General features: G+C 40.7%; 1 protein-coding gene across 2 annotated transcripts in view; it reads right to left on the reverse strand.

Moving 5' to 3' along the window:
- Positions 1–962: 962 nt before the first annotated feature.
- The window catches only part of LOC138057398 (gamma-tubulin complex component 6-like), a 131,870-nt gene continuing 106,332 nt past the window's right edge, over positions 963–26,500 (reverse strand). For both annotated transcript variants that reach the window (XM_068903428.1, XM_068903426.1), the window contains exons 7-31: positions 25,982–26,015; positions 25,097–25,251; positions 24,463–24,667; positions 23,561–23,789; positions 22,588–22,651; positions 20,927–21,002; positions 20,396–20,505; positions 19,599–19,690; positions 18,501–18,640; positions 17,292–17,441; positions 16,703–16,784; positions 15,643–15,731; positions 14,978–15,093; positions 12,056–13,656; positions 11,729–11,827; positions 10,292–10,351; positions 9,678–9,765; positions 8,785–8,926; positions 7,487–7,646; positions 6,275–6,369; positions 5,716–5,791; positions 5,054–5,108; positions 4,126–4,222; positions 1,881–2,142; positions 963–1,575 (exon numbers count right to left, since the gene is read on the reverse strand). In XM_068903428.1, the coding sequence (XP_068759529.1) occupies positions 1,445–1,575; positions 1,881–2,142; positions 4,126–4,222; positions 5,054–5,108; positions 5,716–5,791; positions 6,275–6,369; positions 7,487–7,646; positions 8,785–8,926; positions 9,678–9,765; positions 10,292–10,351; positions 11,729–11,827; positions 12,056–13,656; positions 14,978–15,093; positions 15,643–15,731; positions 16,703–16,784; positions 17,292–17,441; positions 18,501–18,640; positions 19,599–19,690; positions 20,396–20,505; positions 20,927–21,002; positions 22,588–22,651; positions 23,561–23,789; positions 24,463–24,667; positions 25,097–25,251; positions 25,982–26,015 (4,408 nt within the window). In that variant the 3' untranslated portion in view covers positions 963–1,444. The remainder of the gene's footprint in view (positions 1,576–1,880; positions 2,143–4,125; positions 4,223–5,053; positions 5,109–5,715; positions 5,792–6,274; positions 6,370–7,486; positions 7,647–8,784; positions 8,927–9,677; positions 9,766–10,291; positions 10,352–11,728; positions 11,828–12,055; positions 13,657–14,977; positions 15,094–15,642; positions 15,732–16,702; positions 16,785–17,291; positions 17,442–18,500; positions 18,641–19,598; positions 19,691–20,395; positions 20,506–20,926; positions 21,003–22,587; positions 22,652–23,560; positions 23,790–24,462; positions 24,668–25,096; positions 25,252–25,981; positions 26,016–26,500) is intronic.

Here is a 26,500-nt window from a genome sequence, read left to right on the forward strand (position 1 = left end):
AATGTTGTACCCAATTCAAATCTGCCGGGGTTGATATTCTCTGCATACCATTGTTGTATTTGCATTACAATGTAGCATTCACATTTAAATGATATGTAAAACTGCATTTGAATGCAAACACAGGAAAAGAGGAAGTTGTTGGGCATCATATCTCGCAAGCAAAAAACAGGAGAGCCAGCGGTAATCCCGTAGGTTTCCGTAGGTTTCCTTAGGTACTTCGTGTATCCCTTAATATGGGTTAAGTACCTTACGATTGTCAATACACTATAATGAGGGATACATAAAGTAATTACCAAGGTTTGAGACATATGGAGGCAACCATGAGAAATTTAAGTGCTTTTGACGTAAAAAATATCTTTCGCTTATTTTAAACACCTTTCAAAATGAAGAAGATTGTTGTTTTCCATTTTGGAATACCTTCTCTCATTCCAGAGATATCCAAGTTTTTGTTAAAAAAATTATGACGTAATAAATCCGAAATTATTGGATGGGTGTTGTTAAAACGTCTATATTGTTGCCATGGCAACCATATTTTTTTGCCGGGTCTATTTGACGCAGGATTGATTTTATCGTATATTGTCGCAATGACATATTCACTCGCGGTAAGCTTATACGAAGATGAAATGCATTGTGGGTAGCCTTTTACCATCTGCCTGAACTAATCTGTTCAAAATCCGAGATACTTGGTTCATTAAAGAGAGTCTGGAAACCAGTGTTGCCATAGCAACAAGTTAATGAGTGTAATCTGATTACATTTGAATATCATTTCAATATTTTCAGAGATATTCTCAATTTTGGGCTTTATTTCAGTCATCTGTACATGTTGCGACGTCATCAATTTCGTAACTAAAATTTGAATATCTCTGGAACGAGAGAAGGTATTCCAAAATAGTAAAACACCATTCTTCTTCATTTTCAAAGGTCTTTAAAATAACCAAAAGATATTTTTTACTTCATAGGTAGTTGAACATTATTTACTTTTTGTTGGTGGCCCTGATCTAACATACAGGAGCTATGCGCTCTAGGCTTTGCAGCTATCTTAGCTGATGGACTTGAAGGCAAAAACGCTGGTTTGGAGCCCGCCATTTTGGAGCATCTTCCTTGCCCCTCCTTCCCTCATTGTAACTTGTACATTTAGAAAAACGCTTTCTCTGCAGGCTATAAAAATAAATTTCCTGTTTTTGGAGGTACGACCGCTTTCCGGTTTGCTCTGAATGAAAATTTTAATGAAAGAATCGCAGAACGTTTTTTTCCGAATCGTTTTGGAATCCGAACTTTCCGGATTTTATGGCAAATCAATGTACGCAGTCAGTAGTTCTTGAAGGCCTTGAAAAGTTTGAGCCCCCGGTGCAAATGTCAGTGTAGTGACTTGAGCACCCAACAGTCAGATAAGAAAACTCACGAACTTTTCGTCAGGGCCGTCTCAGACGGTGGCATCCAACATTCACTCTTGGGGTGGCAGTGTGCCCATTTCGCGAGTGTCCAAGTCCACGACGTAAAAATGGTTGAAGTTTATTCTGAGCAAGAAATCAGCCCAATGCGATTGGTATCCTCGTTGAACGAGCTTGCTGACCACTGCGAAAAAAGAAAAAAAACGATGACAGACAATTTACCATAAAGACGGATTAAAATTCGTCTGTTCATACCGTTAACCTCCATCCAGATGGGGTTTATTTCGTCATTAATATACGATAATTTTAGGCCACAATTCAGACAAAATTCGTTGGAGAAATTCTCAGAATCAAATACTGTGAACATTTGTCTCGTTGGACGTGTTGCCGAAACACTTTTAATGCAACACTTTTTTCAACGAAAAGGAGATTACCTCTAACTTTGTGCCCGTTTTGTAAAAAATAGTTTTATACAGAACAGAAACTTACCTGTAAAAAGAAATCGCGAATACTCTTTGAAGGCCTTGTGAGTGTTGCACATGACGTCAAACGTCGGGTGAGTCACGTGCCCCGTGTCGGGATCTTGTTGCCATGGAGATGCTAAAAGCTGCGTGCGCAATTTGAGTATGAGCTTGCCCATATCCGAAATGATGGTCATGACAGGCGCCGCTTTGCGATTGAGAAGAGAGCGGAAGATAGCTTTTCGTAAATACTCCGCGTGTTGATTGTGTAAATCGTCCAAGCTGCTCACCTAAAAAACAAACAGAACAAACATTTAATGGTAACAGGACTGAGTGGAGTACAATAGAGCGTTTTCACTCACGTGACCAGCGTCCATATTGTATTACTGAAACAAAGGAAATTATTTGCATAAAAATAGAGTTCAATTCCCGGAGGATTAGTTTTTGTACACCATGATGGCCGCCATTCCTTTGTCTTGGAACACCAACATGGCTGCCGTGACGTCATGTGAAAACGCTCTATAGGCCGCTTTCGATATATCAATTCTCACACGAGGCTACGAGGCTTTTATGGTTAAATTTGAATATTATTTTGCTTAGAAATCTCCCTTGAGACTTGTGAGACTATAGGCGGCCCAAGCTCGCGTTACGCGCGAGACGTGACTGTGAGAGCGTCACGTCAGCAACAACACTGTTCTTGACAATTTGTTTGGGTTTTGAGTTAGTGAGTTAGTTGCAAAAAAGCCAAATGTTATCAAAGAATGAACGAAAAAAAAGTAAGTTAACTCACCTTGTATAATTTGTTTTGTCTTTTCGAGCCTCTTTTTTAAAACCGTTTTGGGACGTCGTTGTTTGGCAGGCTGTCGTAATCCCAAAACAGTCTTAAAAAAGAGGCTCGAAAAGACAAAACAAAATAAGCAAGGTGAGTTAACTTACTTTATTTCGTTCATTCATTGATAACATTTGACTTCTTTGCTCCTTAGTCGAGAAACTTACTCAAAAAAACAAAACAAAAAATCCTTGAACAGTGTTGTTGCTGACGTGACGCTTTTCACAGCCACGTCTCGCGCGTAACGCGAGCTTGGGCCAACTATGGTGAGAGAAGACAGAACGGAGTCGTTAAATTTGACCATAAAGCCGTGCCTGAATATCTAAACTCGGCCTATCCAGGGAGTTAATCAGGCAAGTAATTTCAATGAGCTCGATCACTCCCTGAATTGTACGACACCGATGTCCTATTATCAATTACTCGTCACTATCACAAAATACGAGATGACGGTGATAAAATTTTTATAGCTTAATCTGCTCAAATTTTCTTACTTTCTAATAGCTCTGGAAATAGATAAATGATTCAAGTACAACTAGCGCGCGCTTGATAACGCATACAACTGTCCAATTACAAATGGTCCTAGAGCGGTTTTCAATGGAGTGTCGAAAGTAATTAGCAAATTACTTTGGTTTTGCATTACTTCACTTAGTGATTGGTTCAAAGTTCTCGCGCCACTTTTTCAACCAATCAGAAGTGAAACCAAAACCAATCGTGGCTTGCGTGTGCACATTTTCCCGCGCTTTGTGTCGTCTACGTGTAATTACTTCGAGTTTTGATTGGTTTACTGGGTTGTCTCCGTCCTTTTTGATTGGCCAAAGTAATCACTTTGGCAGGCTTTGGTTTTACGACACTCGTTTGAAAACGGCTCTATTAATAATAGTAATAGAACCGAGTGAAGTCCCATTTGGTCTGTTATCATATGAGTGATTAACAAAATCAGACGACCGCGTTGCGGGAGTCCGATTTGTTTAATCACGAGTATGATTACAGACCGAATTGGACGACACGAAGTCCTGTTACCAATTAATTATAACCATTGCAATTTCCGAGAAAACAAAATTAATGCATTTGCTTTTCACGGTCTAATGTTCCAAATTTGTCCATTTTGGAAAATCCCCAGTTTGGTAGGGTGAGTGGTTGTTGCTATGGTTATTGTGATAAATTCTGTGATTGGTGGATTAAACTGAGTGCACTTAATATGATTGGCTGAAGTAACTGTACGATTTCAGGTTCAATTGTCCGATTTCAGCCCTACACAATAATTAGTAACAAATAAAGTAATTAATGCACGGATCAAATTTGAGAAAATTGTAATGGTTACGATTAATGCTGAAATCAGGTTTGTTGATAACCAATCAGATTCGAGAATTTGTTACGATCAATCAAAAGTCAAGAGATTCCGCCAGTCAGTCTCTCCCCAACTCAAAGAAAAAAAAAGACTTACGTTTACAAGTCCTTCCTGGAACTCTGACCACGTGACGTTGAGAATCTGATTTGACAGGTATCCCTCAAGGTTATGAACAAAATGCTGCATCTCGTGCCTACAGGTTAAAAAAAAAAACAAAACCAGGCGAAATTCAAAAGGAAAGCAAGGATATCTCATGGCTTGGAGGCAGAACTTCGGACCTCAAAAAGATAGGGTTAAAGACACTAGCCCTTAGGTGGAGTTGTTTCTCGGAAACCCAAGACTTAACTCTCTACCCTACCATCCAACAGCCTCTAAGCAGCCACTTGAGAACTGGCCATATCGATATTCTCGCGATGAGACCGGAGCGGGCGTAGATTCGAGGCTAAGTTAATTTTTTCTCCCGCGAAAGCCTCTATCGTATGCTCGTTCCAGTCCTACCGTACGAACACGAATGAGCTGTACATCGACACGTATCTTCACTTCATTAATTCTGAGTCAATGCAATCTACAAACGCAAGTGTATCATCCATTTCTATAGAAAGAAAACAGCAGAAAATACTTCATGCTTCCATTAGATCATATGGTAGATGGCAGTCTATGATAATTTGGCAATTTTTTTTTTCTATCTTCGCCATGATGGACTTTGTTTACATACAGTTAAAACTAAACTCGAATTCCGAAAGGCGAACTGAAGGCTTTTAAAGGCCCAAGTCTTAAAGTTGACAGGTTTTTTTTGGCAATTCAAATTTTGAATTCAGATTTTTTGAAGTTTTGCTTCAGGCCATAACTCTATAAAAGTGGAGTAGCCGTTCCAGCTATATATCATTCTATCAATTTCTTCTAATTTTTAAAGTTAACCTAATGGCTTTTAAGCAGTCTGTGCTGGAAAACAAAAAAGGGCCGTGACAATTTCACGAAAAGATTGATTTCCTATCCAATTTTAAAGTTAAGAATGCCCACAAACCTGAAAAGTTGAAGCTGGCGAAGTTGTGGTGACATCGCGGCATCACGGGAACACGCTAACATAACAAATATTTTAAAGAAGCTATTTCAAAACGATGATATCGGAATTAGTCTTTCACCGAGTTTGAGCTATTTTAGCTAGATTGAATGCACCCTTTTAACTTGTAAGTCTTTGAACAGCTGAAAGTGCACGGTCCTTTTGCAAACTAAAAACCTGAACCTACCCGAACTTGGTTAACTTCGTCAAGTCGAGAAGTGAAAATACCCAAAATCCCAACAAAACACTTTGCATAACAGCAGAAAACTTTCCCCTTATAGAGGAGGTCTCTTTTCTCTTGTATTTGGCAGGCAGACGTGGACGGGAAAAGACACCTATGCCCTGAGCAATAAGCCCATTGGATTAAGCATGCGCGGCAGTTACTTGGCGACTGAACTCGGCGTACAAAAATGGATGGCGAAATTACTGTCAAGGCATGCGCCAGACACAGTGTTCTCGAGTAACGGCAGTCAATATGAGAGCATGCGTTTTGAATAGCGGTCTCCGTCGAACCAAGGCAGAGGTGTCTTTCGTCTTCCCCGTCAGCCCAGCAAAAACAGCAGAAGAGAGGCCTCTGCTAGAAAGGCGCAGAAAATTATGGACCAGCGTAACTTATCTCAACTCACCAATGTGTTTTAAATGAAACCAAATATCCCGCAAAACCCAAGAAAGTCGTTTGAGCCGCAACATAAAAGAGAAAATCTGTTGAAGAAAAGATAATAAAATGGTCCGACTGCGAATGCATTTGACGGTGGCACCTTCTTTAATTTGCTTTCTAATTGGTTAAGATATTTGTTTTTGTGATTATTCTACACAAATCATCCCAATAGGCCAGTTTCGTTTTCTCACGGCTAGGCTGGATCTAGCATGAAATGGAGGCTAATGCGGGCAAATTAATTTGCATTTGAAAAGATTTGCCCGCATTAGCCTCCATTTCATGCTAGATCCAGTCCAGCCGTGAGAATTCGAAAATGGTCTATTCGAGATCAGATTGGTCCGGCGTGCGTCCTATTTTCTTGCAGATTGCCACAGCTTTTTATGGCTGCCAGTCGATTTTTTCGTTCCAAAGACGACTGAGTCTAATCTGTGCTTTAAGGTGCCTTGATTTTCTCGGCGTTACAACCGGCTCATTTTGATTGTCTCCTAAAAAAACAGATTGCAGAGTTCACCGAATTGGCAACGTACCTTGTTGTATTTCGCAATCGATTTTTCAGTGATGACGATGTTCACCGGCCACTCCACTGCATATCGCAATTCCAGAAAGTCTAACGCTCCCATTTCTAAAACAATAAATCAGCGATTGAGAAGTTGAGTTCTGTTAGGATCAATTATTTTCGGTTAGTTAGCTTTTGTCTTCCACGTTCCACTGAGAGAAAATCACTGTAAGTTGCTTGGTAGATCAACTTTTCCAAAACGTTGTTAAAATGAATGTCAACTATGGATTGCGTAGGCTTAAGTTTCACGGCTTTTTAATTGTCGAGTATGACTCCAGCTTCTGTCGATCATTGCTGTAAACAACGCAGAGAAGTCTGGCAATGACTATTCCCAGGAATGGCCACATTTCTAAGAAAAACTGCTTGGAGCTAAACCGTTTGCGGTTGTCATGGCTGAGTCTAACAGTATCCCACAGCATGACGAGGCATTTATACAAAGCATTTTCACTACATAAATCCGCTCAACAGTTCGATTAAGGCCTCCGCCTGACTGTTTTTCATGCAAACGGAAGCTATGCAGCCGGATCGCAAGCCAGATCTCCATTTCGTGGACCGTGAAAAACAGACTTTGACAAAGCGGATCGGAATCATCCAATCACATCGCTAGATGTGTCCCATTAACCCATTACCCTACAGTGACTGACAGAAATCACTGAAAACGAAATCGAAATATTTGAAATTTGAACTTCAAAGTTCGAAAGCTTATGAAAGGGCAATGAATCAGTGGAGACACAGAAGGATAAATGAAGTTTGTTTTAGGACGGTGCCTACTAATTCAAAGGTATTTTTGCGCGGTTTACTGAATATGCGGGAAAAGCAGATCTTAACAAGAAAATTGGGGGTAACCACGCATTTTTCGAAGATAATTAATCAACAATATTTGTAAAGAGCTTTAAATACAAAGCAATGCATGGCGTTCTTTTCCAAATTGAGGCTTAATTATCTCTGAAAAGTGCGTGGTTACTCCCAATTTTCTTCTTGGATACCAAGACCACTTTCTAAGTTCTGCTTTCTCCGCATAGCTTTGAACCGCGCAAAAATATTCCTGTATTAATAAGCACAAGTATCTCGAGATGCGCAGAGCGTATGCGCGATTACAACAGTAGGCAGCGTCCTTAGGTTCTGACTAAACTGCTAAAAAACCTTTCGAGGAATGACGAATGATTCGAATTGGTGGACTTACCGTTTTGTTTGAATATACCAGGTAGAGTTTTGAGAGCAAAGGCAAGGTGTTGCGCATGCGCGGTGATGTCAGAATACACGGACGATTGAATGGCCTTTCCCACAATGCCATTCAGTACGGTAGCGGAGCACATTTCCGGTGGGGATATTCCTGAAACAAGCTTAAAATGGAAAAGATGAAAGTTAACACTACATAACCACGCTTCAGTTTTGTGTTATGTGATAATTACTTGAGTCTTCACGACAGCGTAACGATTGATAATTCAGGACATTTTTCAACTGTAGGTCCTAAAACAGATGACTTCCGGTTGCTCCGCAGATCCTTCCAGTCACATTTCGGTTTACTTCCGGTCAAAATGGTTAATTAAGTGGGACTCGTTTGCTTCTCGATTGTTGGGGAAAATTCACCAAACCGATTTGGTAATATTTGAGTTGTTCTACACGGATTTCAAGAGAAAAACAATAAACCAAATATGTTCGGGAAACTTGTAAGAGAAAGTTAATTCAAGAATTGTTTAAAAAAGCGTAGCTTCGAAGTTTTTAAGTTTAAATCAATCTCTGACTTGATCATATCTTGACGAAACTTTGGGATAGTTACTTCATTTTGTAATAACCTTTTAAAGGCATTTTGATCATTTACGTGCGGCTTTCAACCCAAAATTGTCATCTGTATTTTAATACATTGCAAAAAATATCGTGATATGTCCGACTTATGATTCTGCGCAGTAAAGACCAATGTTCTAAGACGAGAGATAACGTCATGCTGGTTTTCACTCACGTGATCAACAGAAATGTTTTTACAAGAAAACAAAAGAAAGCGTTTGCATAATAATAGAGTTAAATTCCCGTAGGATTTGGTCGGGGCACCAACATGGCCGCCTTTTCTTTGTTTAGGGCACCAACATGGCGGTCGTGACGTCATGTGAAAACCGAGAATAGCCCAATTTCGATATATTAAAATTTAGTCCTAAACCACCTCGCCTCGAGGCTCTGGGGAATAAACGTAAGGATCTGTATGAGTTAATTCCCCAGAGCCTCGACATGATGCCTTTTGTTTAGGACTGAATTTTAATATATCGAAATTGGTCTATTGGCCGAAGAGGAAAATACCATAATACTCGTTGTTTGTCCACCCAAATTTTTGCATAAGCATTGTTTCCTGTTTCTCTTGGGATTTAGAATGGTCCCTACAGAATACAGAAACGATGCTTATTCAAAGTTTGGGTGGACAAACAAAGAGTATTATGGTATTTTCTGTTTCGGGTAATTATACTGACATGCTATAATGTCGTGAAATACCTTTTCAAACAGCTGGTTCGAAAGCGAAAGGGAAAACTCGCCGTCCTCCATGAATAATAATTTCTTGAACAAGTTAAAGTGTTTGCTGATCTGTAGATCATCCAGAAAGTATGCAACGATTGCCGAGTTCACCAACGATACCCTAAAAATTAACAATTGAAAAAAAAAAAATTCAACGGTTAGTGGCAAAGCCAGTCCTAACAAGACTTCATTTTGAAGTAGAAACGAAATTTACCACGGCACAGATTTCCCGCATACGCCCTCTCGCTCGCATTTTGGAAGTATCTCTTGACTAAATGGGTCAGAGTGATGTTTTAAAGGGCCACCGACAACCACAAGTCTTTGCGGGCGTGCAAGCTATCGGCGCCATTTTCTGTAATACAGAAACTAGTATTTCTTGAAAAGTCAAATTCCATCGCCTCACATCGTCGTGTTTTGGATGCCCAGTAGCTTCAAGTATTTTCCTTAATGTTTAAATATTGTATTTTTGGCGTTATTTGGGTGTTGTGTTCGTTTTAAAAGCGAAACGAAGACTGTGAAGAAAGGTCGTCCGCCGAGGAAGGAAACGAGCCAGGTTATTTGGCTCACTACTTCAACCTTAAGATTATGGAGCGAAAGGAGGAATTCGTTTGGATTAAAAAACAAATCGAACAGCGAATTCGCAGAAGTTCTTCTTCACGGGATGTTTCTGAAGCGAACCGGCCGATTCGATTGCCCGGACAATAACAACAACAAAGGCGTGCAAAGGACACTGGTTGTCGGTGGCCCTTTAAACGATGATGGAGAATGAAAGATACACTATCGGGTAAGGATGCATTACGGACTTATGACGTTTGTTTTCGTAAAAGGCACGAGGAACCCCAGTTAAAATCTTGTAAAATACTTCAACTCACTGGGCAAGAACAGGCGCCATGACAGATCTCTGGAGTAACACCGGAAGTGACATAAGCTGAGCCGCATCTGTATCCTCGTCATCAGAGCCTTTCAACAAGAAAAAACTGAGCATCAAATTAGGTGTACCTTTCTAAAAATGACACGAAACATCCCATTCACTTATCAAACGAGGACTGTCGCAGCGGTTTAAATGTTTTCAAGTTGAACTTTGCTGTGAAGCATAACATAAGATTTAAGCATTTCTGAAGACGAAGACGGGACACCGGTGTATATGACTAGGAGCGAACAATTCCCATACTAAGCCTAAGCTAAGCTTCAGCTATTTTTAAATAGCTTCTTATCTTTAATATATTAAATTTAATATCTTTAAAAAGACTACCTTCCCGCAAAAAAAAGGCAGTTCCGGTACAGTGACGCTATGAGGTCAAGTTAGTTTCTTGTGATTGGTCATCGGGAACGAGTGTTATTCGCGGGAAATTCAATCTAAAAATAAATATGTCTGTGAAAACGCTGTGGCAGGAATATTGGGCTCTTGCTCGCTCCCACTCACGGGCTCCAGAAGGACGACATCAAAGGAATTAAAGGCAACACATAGATCACATTCTTACTTTACCTTGTGAGGTTTGGAAGCCAACCAGAACACTTTGAAGCAAATCTGATGAAGGTTTTTCGTCTGAAAATAATAATAAAAACAGAAAACAAAGAGTAAAGTCTTACATCTTAAACTCTTCAAACTCAAATGGGCTCTTTCAAGAAGCTATAATGCGAGACTTCAGCTGTATTCTGTTCAAAGCTAAACAGATGTCCTTGCGAACTCCATCATCTTTAATTGCGCATGGAGTATTTCAGCGAATAGAATAAGATTTGGGGTCAATTTTGTAGGAAGAGCTCTCTATAGCAGACGTCTGTCAACAACTTCAGAAACTGAACTTGGTTCAGCGTTGTTCGTACTCTTATCGACAGTGACATCCATCGACATCACAGTGGTCAAAATGTTGTGAACTCACGAGGCACTGTGATGACGAATATCGTTGTCGATAACAGTACAGACAACGCTGAACCTGGGATCAATTTAAAACTTTTACACGTGTAATTTACAAGTGTAGCCATTGTTTTAGAGTCTGAGAACAATAGCTACGCTTGTAAATTACACGTGTAAAAGTTTTATTAAATTGACCACTGGTTTGCATTTGTTTTTTACCACAATATCCAACGTCAAAGAAAATGTTTATTTTAGAGCGTTACCAGGATCGTGACTGACACTAAGAAAGAGTACCCGTGGTGGCGTTGTCTATAACTTTCGCGCAATCTGATTGGTTTGTTCCCAAAATGAGGGTATTTGATTGGCTATTACAATTGCGTGACACGTTGAAGTGAGCAGCGTTGTCTAGACAGTTATCGACAACGACAAATTAGCCAATCAGTTTGCGAGAATACAAACAATTGTGGTAAAATTCAAAATCGATGAAGTAATGTATTTTTCGATGATTACTTGAGGAACCTCTTGGGAAAAAAAATCGACAGCTTCTTAATTACATTTATTCAAGCATACAACCTTCCGATGCTCTTCCACTGAGCTACAGGAGTCTACTGGTTGCTCAGCTATTAAACTGGATTCTGCGGCCAGTTTCTCGAAAGTTACAGGAGTCTACTGGTTGCTCAGCTATTAAACTGGATTCTGCGGCCAGTTTCTCGAAAGTCCCGAAACTTTACGCGCCATTTTCGGGTATCACAACTCCCTTTGTATCTCAAGGTCGGAGAGGATTTTTAAAGTCGTCAAACTTCAAAGTCATTTTTCTCTTTGTTTCCTTGAAAACAGGTTAAAAAGATCGACCTTCCAAAACAAGCGGTTGGCAGTTTCACAAATGGCTTTTCGGGCTCGAAAGTCCTAGTCGTTTCTTAAAGTCCCTTGTAAATAGTTTCACAGCAGCAGCTTAGCCCCAAGTAAACAAACTGCCCCATTAGCTTTAGGCCTGGACCGATTGCCAGACCTTTTTAGCATTTACTGTACCTTTCAGCTCAAAGAATGAACAAAACAACAATACTCTACCCAATATAGCAAAGTTGTCTTGAAGCGGTTCCACTTCGGATGCAAGCCAAACGTCCTCAAACACTAACTGCTTCTGTTCTTGTTCCACCACCGTTTTCTCTGGAAAGTAAAAGAGCGTAAAGATCATAGACTAGAGTGCAATCGACTATTTTCTTTGGCCAATCATATTACAGATCGTGATCCAAAGAGCCGCAGATTACTTTCAATATCCAATTAAAAACCTTGTGATATCTTCAAAGCTGACAGTGGAAGATGGAAATCGTAAGGTGTTGAGCAATTTCAAGCGAGGATAAGGGCTTCAAAAACTACTCCTTACTAAGACCTTACCTTCTTTGTCTCTGCCATAATACATAACCTTCGTAATTTTCACTTCAGGCTCGTGGCCTCGAGTTGACATCCTTGAGCCCTCTCCACCGCTCCCATCCCCCGTTGGGTACATAATATCTTGAATGACACTAGAAGGGGGTGCTCCTCGAGTGTGTCTAGCTATGAGCGTTTTTCCTGACTCCTCCCCTCTTGGATACAAAATGTCCTGAGCTACACTCTGGGGTGGTGTGCCACGTGTACCGGAAGGCAACGAAGTTGAATGCGTGTCAAATCGAGGGTAAAGAATATCCTGAGAAACGCTTGGGGGAGGGGTTCCGCGCGTGGGTTGTACACTCTCGCCCAAAATGTTGATGTCACTGAGTAGTTTTTGCACCGAAGCATCAGAGGGGTGCTGCCACGTTGACCGTGTACTGGGTGGCAAAATCCTTCCTTTGCTATTATCATGAAAAAGAGAAACCTGGGAATCGGAAGGATGGCCGTGAGGGTTTCGAGGAATTTGCGCGTCCACGGTTACTGGGTACAAGAGGCTGCTGACAGAGGAATCGCTTGGGTGTCCATGCTCCGAAGAACAACGCGTTTCGATATCATCTCCATCCAAAGGATTACTACTGTACAAGAGATGCTGTGCAGAAGAATCAGAAGGATGACCATGTGCCGGAGGCGTCCCAACCATCGTCGACGACGGAATTGACACGCCGCCATATAACAACTCTTGAGTCGAAGAGTCAGAAGGGTGACCCTTTATCATGCTCCCTAAGCATGGCTGTGAGGCCTGGTTTACAAAGTTCGATGGCTGAGTATCCTGGCCTGATTCTTCCACCGAAGAAGAGCTGGGGTAGAGAATGTTTTGTAACGAAGAATCGGAGACCTGAGGCGTTCTTGTTTGCGAGGTTACGTCATGTATCCGTTCTGGCGTCTCTCCCTCATCGGAGCTTTTTCGCTTTTCTCCATATAATGCGAACTGCACAGACGAGTCTGAAGGATGAGATTTCGGTAAAGGAGAGGCGATCTTTATGTCGCTCTGAGGTGTCTCCCATGTTTTCCGTCCACTGTTTTTTTCTTTGAGGTTTCCCAGTTGGGCAACGCTTTCCTCAGGGGCTTCCCAAGTTTTCCGTGTTTTCATTACAACAGCAACAGTATCGGAGCTAGCTCCTGAAGGTGCACCATTGCCCTCGCGCGAAACACCACTTGCCTCTTCAGTTGCCTCCTCCGAAACCAAGTCCGCAGATCGACCCAAATTCTTCAGTTGTTCGGATCTGAGTAGCGCGTCCGTGTGTACACCACTAGCGATAAGAGATACCAAACTCGGAGACGCCACAGAGACCGTCGAAGGTCCATTTTCTCCTCCATACCCTGGCGAAGGTTCTTCATGAGCAACCTGACCAGGTTGTGAAGACGCAAGAGGAATCTGGGTACTAGTCTCCTGAGTACCAGACCTCTGAGCCAGTTGCTCTGTTACGCTGTCTAACCGCGCCTGCTCCTGAGCCAGGAACTGAACTCGAGCAGTATCCAGTTCTGTCCGTCGGATACGCCACTGTGCGCGAAACTCTCTGTATTCCACTTCACGGGTAAGTTCATCGTAGTACTTGATCAGATCCTCCCTGAAAAAGAAATGTTGATGATGAACTTTCTTTATTTAGTGCCAACTGTATTTAGGGCTAGGGCGCTAATAGACCTTATTGAAGGTGAGCCTACAGGCACATTTTCTTTTGTTTAAAACTACATGCAAAAGAGGCTTAAAGGTCAATTCGATACAAAATGACCCCTTAGCCTCGTTTATGTGGCAAAACCGCTGATAACTCCGATATGGGCTATTGGGGACACTGATCATAGAAATCAAATCAAATCAAATCAAATCAAATCAAATCAAATCAATTTTTTGGGGGGGTGCAGGGATGGCGCAGTGGTGAGAGCACTCGTCTCCCACCAATGTGGCCCGGGTTCGATTCCCAGACTCTGCGTCATATGTGGGTTGAGTTTGTTGGTTCTCTACTCTGCACCAAGAAGTTTTCTTCCGGGTACTCACGGTTTCTCCTCTCCTCAAAAACCAACATTTGACTTGATTTGTGTCAATTGTTAATTTTTCAATTTACAGTGTCCCCAATTGGTGCTTCAGCGCTAGAACGACTAGACACTTAAATAAAGTTCCTATCCATTCCTTTTCCTTTCGTTTCCTTATTTCAAATCAAATCAAACATTGGTTTCTGTGGAGAGGGAAAAACCGAAATACCCGGAGAAAAACCTCTCGGTGCAGAGTAGAGAACCAACAAACTCAACCCACATATGACGCTGAGTCTGGGAATCGAACCCGGGCCACATTGGTGGGAGGCAAGTGCTCTCACCACTACGCTACCCCTGCGCCCTAAAATATCCACCACAAAAGAATAAAAGAGGTTGTCACCGGTTGAATATCAATAAAAGATCTGATCTTTTTAAGGATTTCAACTTGTCAGCACGTGTAGACAAAACCAAACAAAATGTCCTTATAGAGCGGTTTTCAATTGAGTGTCGAAAGTAATTAGATAATTACTTTGGTTTATGATTACTTCACTCAGTGATTGGTTCAAAGATCTCGCGCCATTTTTTCAACCAATCAGAAGTGAAACCAAAACCAATCGTGGCTCACGCGTGCACGTTTTCCCGCGCTTTGTTTCGGCTACGTGTAATTACTTCGAGTTTTGATTGGTTTGCCGGATTGTCTCAGTCCTTTTTGATTGGCCAAAGTAATTACTTTGGTTTTGGTTTTACGACACTCAATTGAAACTCGCTCTAATTTGGCAAGCAAAACCACCAATCGAGTGCATTGCTCGCCTCCATCAGACTTTCACCTCTCAAAGGATATACCACAGAATATGGGACGTAAAAGAGCCCACACACTATTCGCCGGCAATTTAAGTATCATGTTGCATGACTCATGATTACCTGGCCTTCCTTTTCAGTTCATCCTCCACCGAGGCTGTGGTAACCTCTCTGTCTTTTGCTTCTTGCAAATACTTCGCATCCGCTTCTTGTTCTTCTTTCTTTGCCAAAGCTTTATGCTTGAGATTCAAAAATTGGAAGAGAGAAAAAAACCACGTTTTAGCAGCAGCTTCAAATTCATGTCCACAAGTCCATCTACAATCTTGGATAAAACTCGTTGGGAACATGTGACGCTCTAATTTGTCTGTGTAATAATGATTAAATTCTTGTTAGTTTCCCCCCTCCCCTCAAGCCAATGCTTAAAAAACGCTTATAGCTTGCACAGTATTTTGCATCACACCATCAACATTGGTATGGAGGAAGGGGGGAGGGGGTGGGGAGGACCAATTTACTTTGTGAGCACATGTCAAATGATGTTTAAGCTGGAATTCTTCCCAATAGTTTTGTCCAAGATTGTACCTTGATCAACGCCGATTTTAATAATCGCCACAAAACAACAAGCAATAAGTGTCACTAAAATGTCATTCCAATTTTATTCCCTGTGAAGAAAACGTTACACGCAAAACCCAAAGCCGTTCGAGATGGACCGTTCTTCGCCGTGGCATGCCGCCTTCTGAGCGGAGTTAAGAAAACAACTTCTAGGCAAACCAAGCCAGCGTTGCGCTTACCTTGAAAGCCTCTTCCATCTGTTCCTTCAATCTCTTCAAGTCTTCGCGCTTTTTGAGCTCCACAGCATTCTTTGCCTCTTGTATAAGCTCTGTTTAAAAGCAATTAAGGTTGACATATGAAAATGCTTACAACAATAAGACCAGAACAGCTTCAAGATTCTTTTGCAGTATTTTTTATATTTTACTACACTTAAGTGTCCACTAAACAATTCATTCGGAAAAAAAAAACAATACACCAATGCAATTCCGCATTTTTATTATTCCATGCACAATTTACCTAAATAAAGACGAACTCTGAGTAAAACATATCTTTTCTATCCGTTCATTCTGCTATCATGAGCAGATTATACGGAGTGGTATTGCGTTCACACCGAAAACGGAGTAAGCCCCCCCCTCAAAAAAGAAAGAAGGATTACGGAATTTTCCGTTCACACCTCTACGACAATAGTCCCTAAAAATGCGCTTTAAAACACAGTTTAAGACAAAATTGTGACATTTCTTTCCGGCAGTTACAAGGCAAAGAGATAAGGGAAGAATAAGAGGAACACTTTACTTAACGCGGGATAAGCATTGACACCTTAACGTATTTTCCCACACGGCTTTCACGGGCGGAGTAAGTTACATAGTGATTTAAATTCAGGGGGGAAAACCGGAAAAAAAACCCTCGGAGCAGGGGGGGAATGCATTACCATGCAATGCATCCCAAATCTGTGAACAAGAAGCAAATGGTTTCTGTTTAAATTGGTGGGAATCGGGTGTTCTCACCACTTTCCTATCCGGCTCCCCGCAAGCCTCCAACACGGGATATTCGCAGCTGATTACCCATCCAGTTACATACCCTGCATCCAGTAAGACTTACTCTGGAGAACGGACCATGATAGAGGGATCTGGGGTCGGTTTCTCGAAGCCTGGTTAACGCTAACCGTTGGTTAAGAGGTATCAAAACCTATAAGTTTCCACGCTATTTAACGATGGTTAGCGCTAACCATGCTTTGAGAAACCCGGTCCTGAAGTTTTTCTTTCCGTCACGTCTAAGGTACATTTAACTTTCTCTACCTACCTGTTATTTCCGCCAAAGCTTTTTCCGTTCTTTTTCGTTCTTCATGTATCGCTCGTTGCTTTTCATCTTCGATAGCTCTTCTCTGTGAAATAACACGGCAGAGGTAAAATTGAAAGTAAACGAAAATCCAGAAATGTTAAACAACATGTGCATTGACAAGGTTTCAAAGAATAAACGACACCCATTTCTTCGTTTGCGAAATGTTTTGTTCACTTGAGTTTGTAACGGAAGAACTACTTATTCAAACGATTGGCTTCACTAAGCGTTTTCGCACGCAAGATGAAAAAGCTCCAAATAAATGCATGGTTGCTTCTTTGTAATTCGTAGGTGTCTGAATGGCGAGCACATGCTTGGCACGTGCCAAGTAAAAATTAGCGTTGACACCGGCGTGAAAAAATCACGGGCTAGCGTGCAAGGCGTGCTATTTTTCGCCACGCTCTCCAACAACAAAATTGTAAATGACAGAGTCATTATGGTTTTTGTTATGTCAGGGGGAGAGGAGTAGGGGATGAGGGGAGGGGGCATGAGGGATTACAAATCTCGTGTGGACTAATTGTTCCGTGTCTTACTTCTGAGCTCGTGATTGTACCTCGTTTTCCTTCTTTTCTTTGAGTCGGTTATGCATCTGCTGAATTCTATCCTTGTATTGCTTACACTCCTCTTCAATCTTACTCAATCGCCGCATGGAAAACGTCACTTCCATCGTTGGAACCCGGACACCAGGATCACAGAGGAAATGCTGCCGGAAAGTTAAGAGGAAAGACAAAATCGTATTATTTAAAAGAGAACACATCATCTTTAGGCACGTATGCAAAAATATGCAATTTGAATGAATCGCCAGTTCTTTGTTATTGATTACAGTAAAATTTGCAACCATTTTGACACATTATCCGGCTTAGCCTTTGCTCGGTTCTTATCGATGAACAAAGGGAATGTATGCTCATACATATTACATCCAATTAGCCACTCTCATATAACCCGCAATGCAGTTTGTTTTCCCCACAAAATTTTAAATAAACTATTATTTTCCAATGCACTTGGCAAGAGTTTACAATAGTTAATGCAAAATTTTTTGGGGAATACAAAATGCATAGCGGGTTATATGAAAGTCGCTTATTGCTTGACTTGAATGAAATGCGACGTTTACGTTTGATTGGCCAGTACTTTCCCGCACTTTTTTTTCAATCACCCAGCCAACAACCACCGGTGGACAAGCCCGCGTACGTTTTCGCGGGCTTTGCGCCGACGACACACACTTTTAAGGAGGCAGGAATACTTAAGACTGAAGCTGCTCGCGTCATCTGATAAATCAAAACGAGTAACCGGAAATAAAAACGTGATCTAAAATCGTGTAAACCGAAAATAGAGTTTGTTACAAATGTTGAGCAACATCTCGAAACTTAGCTCGGTGACCTTCACTGATTTTTTTGCATACACATAAGATTCGTTTCTTCACATTCTCACAGAAATTTGTTAAAAGAATTATCCTGCGGTATTTTTTACATCTTCCAAAAGTGTTTTCATAATGTCGTTGTCATGGCAACAGTTGGGGACGATAGTATTTGTTGAACATCAAAAGGTTTCCATACTGAGAGGATCGACATTGTTATAATCCCTTTCCATTGGAAACCCATTGTTACCTGTGGAAAACACTTTAGAGCTCCTTAAATTCTCTAAGCAGAGTGTTTTATGAGGCTGCCAATGCGCTGTGATTGGTCGAAATAATGACATAAAAAAGACGTCCAAAATTTTCCCTGGCAAACACCTTCATAGTTGCATTAAAGAAAAAATACTGTACCTCTGGACAGCAAAGCTTAAGAAGGTTAATTGTTTTTCCACAAACGAAAATGTCATCCGCAAGTTCGCCTAAGAACAACGGGACACAATCGAGCTTGTCACGGCCGATAATGACGTAGCCTTGCGTCCAAAAATGTTTATCTAAAAAAGAAAATAAAAATATGAGACTAATTTGAGAGACAAGACTGGTGTTAGAGCAAATTCAAGGTTCCCTGAGATCGTCATTAGGGAGCCTTAAGGCCCACCTTCAACCGAAAGGCATTGTGTCCCGCGGAACAATTTTCATATATAAAAATCCAGCTAAAGCGGAAATTTATCCCATCAGATCGCTACGATAAGCAATGCGAATTTCCATAATAAAAGCAAACGGTCGGAGAGCCTGCCGGTTGAAGGTGGGCCTTTAAGCACGCGCGTTTTTGAGACGCGGAAGTGGTTAATTGTGTGAATCCAAATTAAAGAGAAAACGGCTCACTTCCGGTTGCCGTCCGCGTCTCAAAAACGCGCGTGCCTAAGCTCCTTTTTAGGGAGCTTAAGCACGCGCTTACTTGAGACGCGGACGACAACCGGAAGTGAGCTGTTTTCCCTTTTTGACTTGTCTTCACACAAGTACATTTACATTGCCAATTATCTCTTCTCAACTAGAGACGATTCGTATAAAAATCTGGGAGACACCACTGTCCTGGCACGGGAAATGTTCCCTTCCGGTTGCCGTCCGCGTCTCGAAAACGCGCGTGCTTAAGCTCCTTATTGTAAAGAGCGACTACCAATATACAGCAAGGTTACCCTTACTAGGCAATTGTGTGTAATCACAGCTATTATTGGTCAAAAGAGGAAAAACAGTAGTGTTGCACGTGCAGCGCATTTTGATACATTCCTTTGCCGTTATCGTCCTGACAACGACGTGAAATGACGAAATTTCAGGTTACTTCGAGAACAAGAGCACACGACAATAAATTTTTAAATTTTCTCTCCACACATCCATACCGTTCATAACAATTTTAATCGCGAAATTGTTAAAATAACGGGAAATAACATCTTTAGACAACGTTCTCGTAGCCATAGTCGACGTCTTTGCATAAGGTCCCTAACGTTCACTTACCCCTGTACGCTAAGTATTGCTCATCCATTTCAATCATAAACTCGCCAAACAAGTCATTGCAGACACCTTTGAAAACCCAAGTTTGGACAAACCTGTGAAGGGCATACAAAAAGGTAAATTCAGAAGCAGAAAATTCCCCCTTTCCGATTAAGGCGCCTAACTTAGTTAGGTAAAAATAAATTTAAATTTAAATTCTTTTAACGAGGTTGGCATACAGTACGGGTAAATTTAGTCAGAGGGTCAGCCCTTCGACATTCGATCTCACACAGGGCTAAAGGCCGGGACACACTAGGGGACAAGTCGCAGCGACATGTCTCTGCGACAGGTTGCTCCATGTGTACTACTTGCAAAACAAGTCGCTGCGACACGACGCCTGTTCGGTGCACACGCAGCGATTTCGTATGAGGGGGAATGTGAACTAGTTTTCTAATTCAATATGGCTGACCATATGACGCTCTCTCATTGGTTCATTTATATTGTGTCGCAGCGACTTGTTGCCGGAAGTGAACACACGGTGCGACAACGCTGCTTTCGCTAATTTTGTCGCTGCGATAAGTGGCACGAATTCAAACTGGTTTGAATTTGTGCGACTGATCGCGGCGACAAAATTCTGCCGCAGCGACAATGTTGCTTTATGAAATTAACCGTGTCACACAAGGCGATTTGTTGCGGCGACTTCTCCCCGCGACGTGTCGTGGCCTTAACGATCGAAACGCCGTTTCCCTGCCGAAACTGCCTCTCCCCGCCCTACCCCCTATCAGGGGAAACAGTGTCAAAAAGTGCACTGAGGAACTTACGTGATGTACGGCATAACACTGTGTCTTAACAGAGATAACAAGATGGGATAAAACGTAGAGCTTGAGTGTTCTAAACACAGCTGGTAGAGGTACGTCAAAAGCTTCACACCCTGCAAAGGGGAAAACGGAATTATTGCTCTTTCTTTGGAGACTATTCTACTGCCTATTTTCTTTTCCAGTTTTCGATTAACAAAAAAAAACTGGAACACTGTTTTGCACAAAGAACACTTAATTTGAAAACGGAACAGTCTTTGTGATAGGGTCCTGGGAACCAAAGCTCGAAAGAGTCTGGACACGAATTTGCAACAGATCGGTGGGAGGCGTGAGATTTTGGCGCCAAAAAGACCTTGGGAAAAAAAACGCATATTTTTATTTCATGAGATTTGGGATAACTTGGAAGGATAAGATGGGATGGGACGGTGGGGGAAAAGAATAAAATTGAATGGGAAAGGTTGGGTAGGATTAGATAGGAATATTATGGATGCCGCTTTCTTTCTAACATAGTACTGTACTTGTACCCTTACAACTTACTGTAGGAAACTTGACTTTTGGGTCAGCTGGAGCCTTTTTGAATGCTTGAGAACACATGCACATATTGGCCAAAAACCTAAAAATATGATGAAATACATTTTCCAGCAACTGTATCCACCACTGAGCAAAAAAAAAGACCTATAACGATTGAATATTACTTGACTGCAAGACAATGCAACATTTAACATATTAATTTGTTATATAGCTGAAATTTTTCCCCCAACAGCGCGCGCTCTCATTGGTTACTTCGAGGTCACATGCCATCTAACAATAAAACTGTTTCCCGCCTTAAGTCTCTGAGCGGGCAACAGTGCAAAATTGAGATTCTCGGGAAACAAAGTTAACTGTTTCCCTCGGAACCAGTCATTAAGTGTTTAATAGCTATACAAAAAGAATGTCTAGAGCTACACGAAGTAGTATTTGGTTTCGTCACCCAGGAGCACGGTGACACAAGTCACCAGAAATTTCAAAGCCAAAATACTCTACACTAATAAAAAAGAATTACTGTAGGGATTGAAATATTAGGGAGCTTAAAGCCCTGGTCAAACGGCGCATGATAGTCGATGATAGTTTATTCTCTCCAAACTATCATTAACTATCACCAACTATCATTCACGTGGTCAAACGGCCAAAGAAGTTCGTGATAGTTGATGATAGTACACCGGCAGTCGTGCAAGCAAAGTCAAACGAGCAGTTAGTTCCAGACTGTGTCCGCGCAAAAATGTGAACACTAAAATGGCTTCCCAAAGGCAGGGCCGGGCCTCATATTCGTCTATTAGACGTAATATTAATTAGGTCATTACTCCATCTCGCCGCATTGCCCTTCTTGACCGATGAACGTTTAGTGATACGCTTCTTTTTTTGCGGTGTCTCTTCTAACTCTTGCGAGTTGACGCTTTCTTCTGAAGATATCTTCTCTATGTTATCTTGGTCTTCAATATTTTCTTTGTCATGATTATCATCTTGGATGTAAACGCGAATTTCTGAGGCTGCAGCTGAGCCTCGCGAGAAACTTTTGGTGGCCAAGCCCGCCTATTTTCGGGGAAAACAGCTGACCAAAAACTATCATGAACTATCATACGCGTGGTCAAACGAGGAAAACTATCATCGACTATCATGAAGAATTTGAACAAGCTCAAAATGAATGATAGTTGATGATAGTCGATGATAGTGTATGGTAGGTGGTGGTCAAACAGAAGCGCGAGCTTCAACTAACATCGACTATCGTCAACTATCATCGTCTATCATATGCATGCCCCGTTTGACCAGGGCTTAAGCAACGATAACGGCGGCGGCAACGAGAACGTCATCTCAAAATATACATTCGCGTTATTTTAATCGCTTCGTGACTATTTCAACGTTTTTAATATGACAAGGGTGTGGTAGTTCCTCAAAGATGACACTGGTAGGAACGGCGCTTAATTTAGGGGAGGAAATGAAAGTTTATCCTCAAGTGCTGACGTTGTTCATAAAACCTCAAATTTGCTGACGACGGCAAAGAAATGGACAAAAGTGAAAAACGCACGTGCAGGGCGTGCAAAGCTATTGTTTTTGCCTTCTGTATATGCAAATTTGAGACGTTCTCGTTGCCGTCATCGTTGCTTAAGCTCCCTATTAATGGCTGAGGGACGTATGGAAAAGTACGCTCTTGCTTTGCATACCTTAACTGTCTGCCTGATTTCTCAAAGGCAAAAGCTAATTGCAGTGGACTTTGTACCGAAGATGCTGTGAATTAAAAAGACAAAAAGCAAATAGGCCAGTGAATCTGTTCTTGGGGTTGGACTAGCACTAGCATGAAATGGAGGCGAATGCAGATGAATCTGCTCAAATACAAATTATTTCCCCCACATCTGCCTCCATTTCACACTTGATCCAATGATTTAAATCTTGCTAACATGACAATGACTTACATGTATTGTGCAAGACTTCAGTGACTTTCCTAGTTATAAATTAAGGACGCTGCCTACTAATTCAAAGGTATTTTGGCGGGGTGTATGAATACACTGTATGTGGGAAAAGCAGATCTTAACAAGTGTTATTGAAATCCAAGAAGAAAATTGGGGGTAACGAAGATTAATTATTAATCATCAAGGTTGATAAAAAGCTTTAAAATACAAAGCAATGTATGGCATTCTTTTTCAAATTGAAGCTTAATTATCTCTGAAAAATGCAGGGTTACCCGCAATTCTCTTTTGGATACCAAGAGCACTTACTTTTAGAACGTATCCACAATAAAAACAGTAACATATGTCCAGAAAAACAGCATAATAAAAGCATTTATTATAATTTTTTATAGATACGATGAAATACCAGGATTTTAACTTTTACTAAAAATCACATCTTCACCGAGTGCAGTGAACATAATTATCATTTTTATCTTTTACATGCGAGAATATAGGTGTTGTCATGGTAACGAACACGATAAGCCAATAAAACGTGAGCTTCCTCTTCATTGTAAGGTACTTTTGTGCTTTAATACAATAAAAACAGGACAACAGCCGCATGAACACCTCTTTGAAACCTTGCCTGAAAGGGACGAGAGAGGCTATGCAGTACAAAATCAGACATTTCACCGACTTTAAACTTTGTTCCTTGTTGCTGGACCAAGAACATCAAGTCTAAAAGGATACATACCATCAACTGATAAAACAGTGGCCCGATAGCACTGTAAATAGTTTTGAAGAGCTCCTAAGAAAGCTTGTAAAACAAGACCAGCAGTTTGACCACGATGATGAGTGGCAAACTTGTTCAGTTGAATGTAATCTGTTCCCATTGCTGCCAGTCGAGCTAAAATGTTGCCAAGCATCTCAGGTGATATGCCAGAAAGTCGTACCTGTCTGCTTACATGGAAAGATAGGGTTACCTGAAACAACAAAAAAGAATTAATTAAAAATACCTTTGGTTTTCAATGCTTTTGTATCAAAAACATAGTAGCTTTTTATTGCTTGTACTGTATCTAAAAATGAACTAAGGGTGCGTTCGATTGAACAAATTCCGGAATAGGAATACATGGAATATAAGATAGAAATCCTTCGTTTTTACGGATATTCACATTAAAATTGTCACACATCTGCTAAAATGCTATTATCCTTGCTGCTTTGAAAGGCGCCAAACATACCGTTTTAATCATCACTCCATGTATTCTTATTCTGGAATAGGGTCAATTGAATACCCCTAAATGACCCCCAGTTTTCATTGCTGGCAGGCTGAGATGAAACTTGCGGCAAAGTTTAAAAAATTTCTGTGGAGTGCATTCAGAGCCACCTTAAAAATTCGTGAATTTAAGTTTGCTCTACATCTGCTCCACAGAACTTTTGTAAGACGAACAAGTAAAAATAGTTTTACCTTGGCCAGCTTATCACTTTTTAGCAATGAAAAATGGGGGTCATCTAATTTCTTTTAGAGATACAACTAAAGACAAAAGATAGGGTGTTTCTGGATGGATTTCTTGCTGCTATGATAACGTGTAGGTCATTTTGACTGCTTTTATCACTTAACTATATGGTAAAATTCTGCATCACTCAGGCAAGTCTCACCTTGTCTAAGAGAAACGTTTTTGAGGGAACTCCAATGAGCACATTAATAGCATCCTTGATCAGGGTAACCATAGAAACCATGTCACGGCTCAAAGACGGAGCCTTGACAAGGTATGAAACTTGACGTATAACCGTGTCATAGAGGGCATCAAATACAGCAGCTCCAGCTTCAGAGAGATATGGCCTCTCATCTAACATGTCCCTCCTGTAAGAGACGCAAAAAGTGTAGTCAAGAACAACTAGAGTTTACAAGACGGTAGATTTGAGGCAAAAATGTCAGGAATGGCCACAGCAACAGCAATTAGCTGATGCCTTGGTCTGTTTCGAGGAACACGCAGACTCTTTGTCTTCCACGTGTTGCAAACGTGTTTGATGGTTCGCTTATCTTTGAGCAGTACGGTATCATCAGCAAACGTTGACTTATTTTTGCCCAGCAAAATGATAGGCAGCCAAGAACAACTGATGATATTTGGGAGCACAAAAGCCCAAAAGTTCTTAAAACTACCAAAGACTAACACATGCCGCTCATGAAGGCTGGAGTAGAAATAATTTTATGCACATCTCATGCACTACAATATGCTAATAAATTTACCACTTGAACTTGTCAGGATCTAAACCAAATGTTCAGCATTACCTTCCTTCCATCTCCCAGGTGTAAAATTTTTGTGATGGAAGTTTCAGCGCAGCAGACCAAATATCAATGTTGTCATTAGAGACCAAGCCTAGATCTGATGACAATGATGAATTGGAGCTCGTCTCAAGAGATTCAAAACCCTCATCATCAGCAATCTAAAAGAACAGTTATGATTTAGTATTATCATATGGTCCAAACAGCCCCGCAGCGCTTTCATTGCAAAACTATTGGGAATATCCCCACACGAGGGCTCTACACATTAGCGTGAGCAGGGCCGGAAAAAGCCGTACGGCCCTACTAGGAACACGTACTGCTCTGTGCCATGCAATTTAGGGGATTTCATCGCTTTTAAACATCCAAGTATTAAATTTACAGCCAGAAAAGGAAATGCAAACAACATATTAGATAAATTCTCTGTGCAGATTATTTTTTCCTAACTTCATCTTCTAAGTGCTCATAAATAGTGTAAAGAGCCCATATGACAAAAATTAATGCTTAATATTGACTGAGTTTAGGTCAGGCAGGACAAGAAAATATTTGGCCCTCGCTCATGGTGCTCTATCCGTACGCCATGACCTCGGGCCACATATTTTCCCGTCCAGCCCTTCCACTCAGTCAATAAGTACATAATTTTTATTAAAACACACAGAGATAATAAAAGGGCCTGGATAAATCAATCACAGTAACTTTAACATTTCAATAGTCCTTTTGGTTTTGTTGAATCAAAATGTCAACCAAACTGAGTTAAAGGAAAAAATTAATATTGTATGTCAAGCACAGTGATTTTCCCAAATAACTGTTGCAGGTCATTGTGCTAACTGTTAAGCAATTAAACTATGCAGATACAACTGACTGTACATAAGATAATGATCTAAATCCACATACCTCTCTTTGTTCAGTAGCCAAAGAATGTAAAGTGCTGTACAAATAGAACAGATATTAAACATTAAATTATAATATAAACATTACAGCATTAATAATTATTAAACCCCAAATTCAAGTCATCTATCACTTTCATCAAATTTGTAAAGTACTTCAATGATACAATGCAGCTAGTGCGCACACTTCTTTTAATTATTATTATGACAGTTTGAAACTTTTGAATGTCAATACCTAAAAGCTACCTGGGGCGTTAATCGTAACCCAGGAGCTCCTTAAAAACACCATGTTCAAGTCCTATTTACAAATATCTTTCTAAAAGTATTATCCACTTAAATCTATTAAACTATATGAAAATATAAAATAAGTGACTGCTAAAATTTAAAAAAAAAAAGAATAATAAAAAATAAATAAATAAAAATAATAATACTTTTTTTTTTTTTTTTTTGACAATAATATCCTTTGCTGAAATGAAATTCGTGTTATATTGCTCGTAAAGTTTATGTGATTACTTTAAAAGTGCGG

This window comes from Montipora capricornis, chromosome 7, assembly GCF_036669925.1.
Source record: "Montipora capricornis isolate CH-2021 chromosome 7, ASM3666992v2, whole genome shotgun sequence".
NCBI classification, from domain to species: Eukaryota; Metazoa; Cnidaria; class Anthozoa; order Scleractinia; family Acroporidae; genus Montipora; species Montipora capricornis.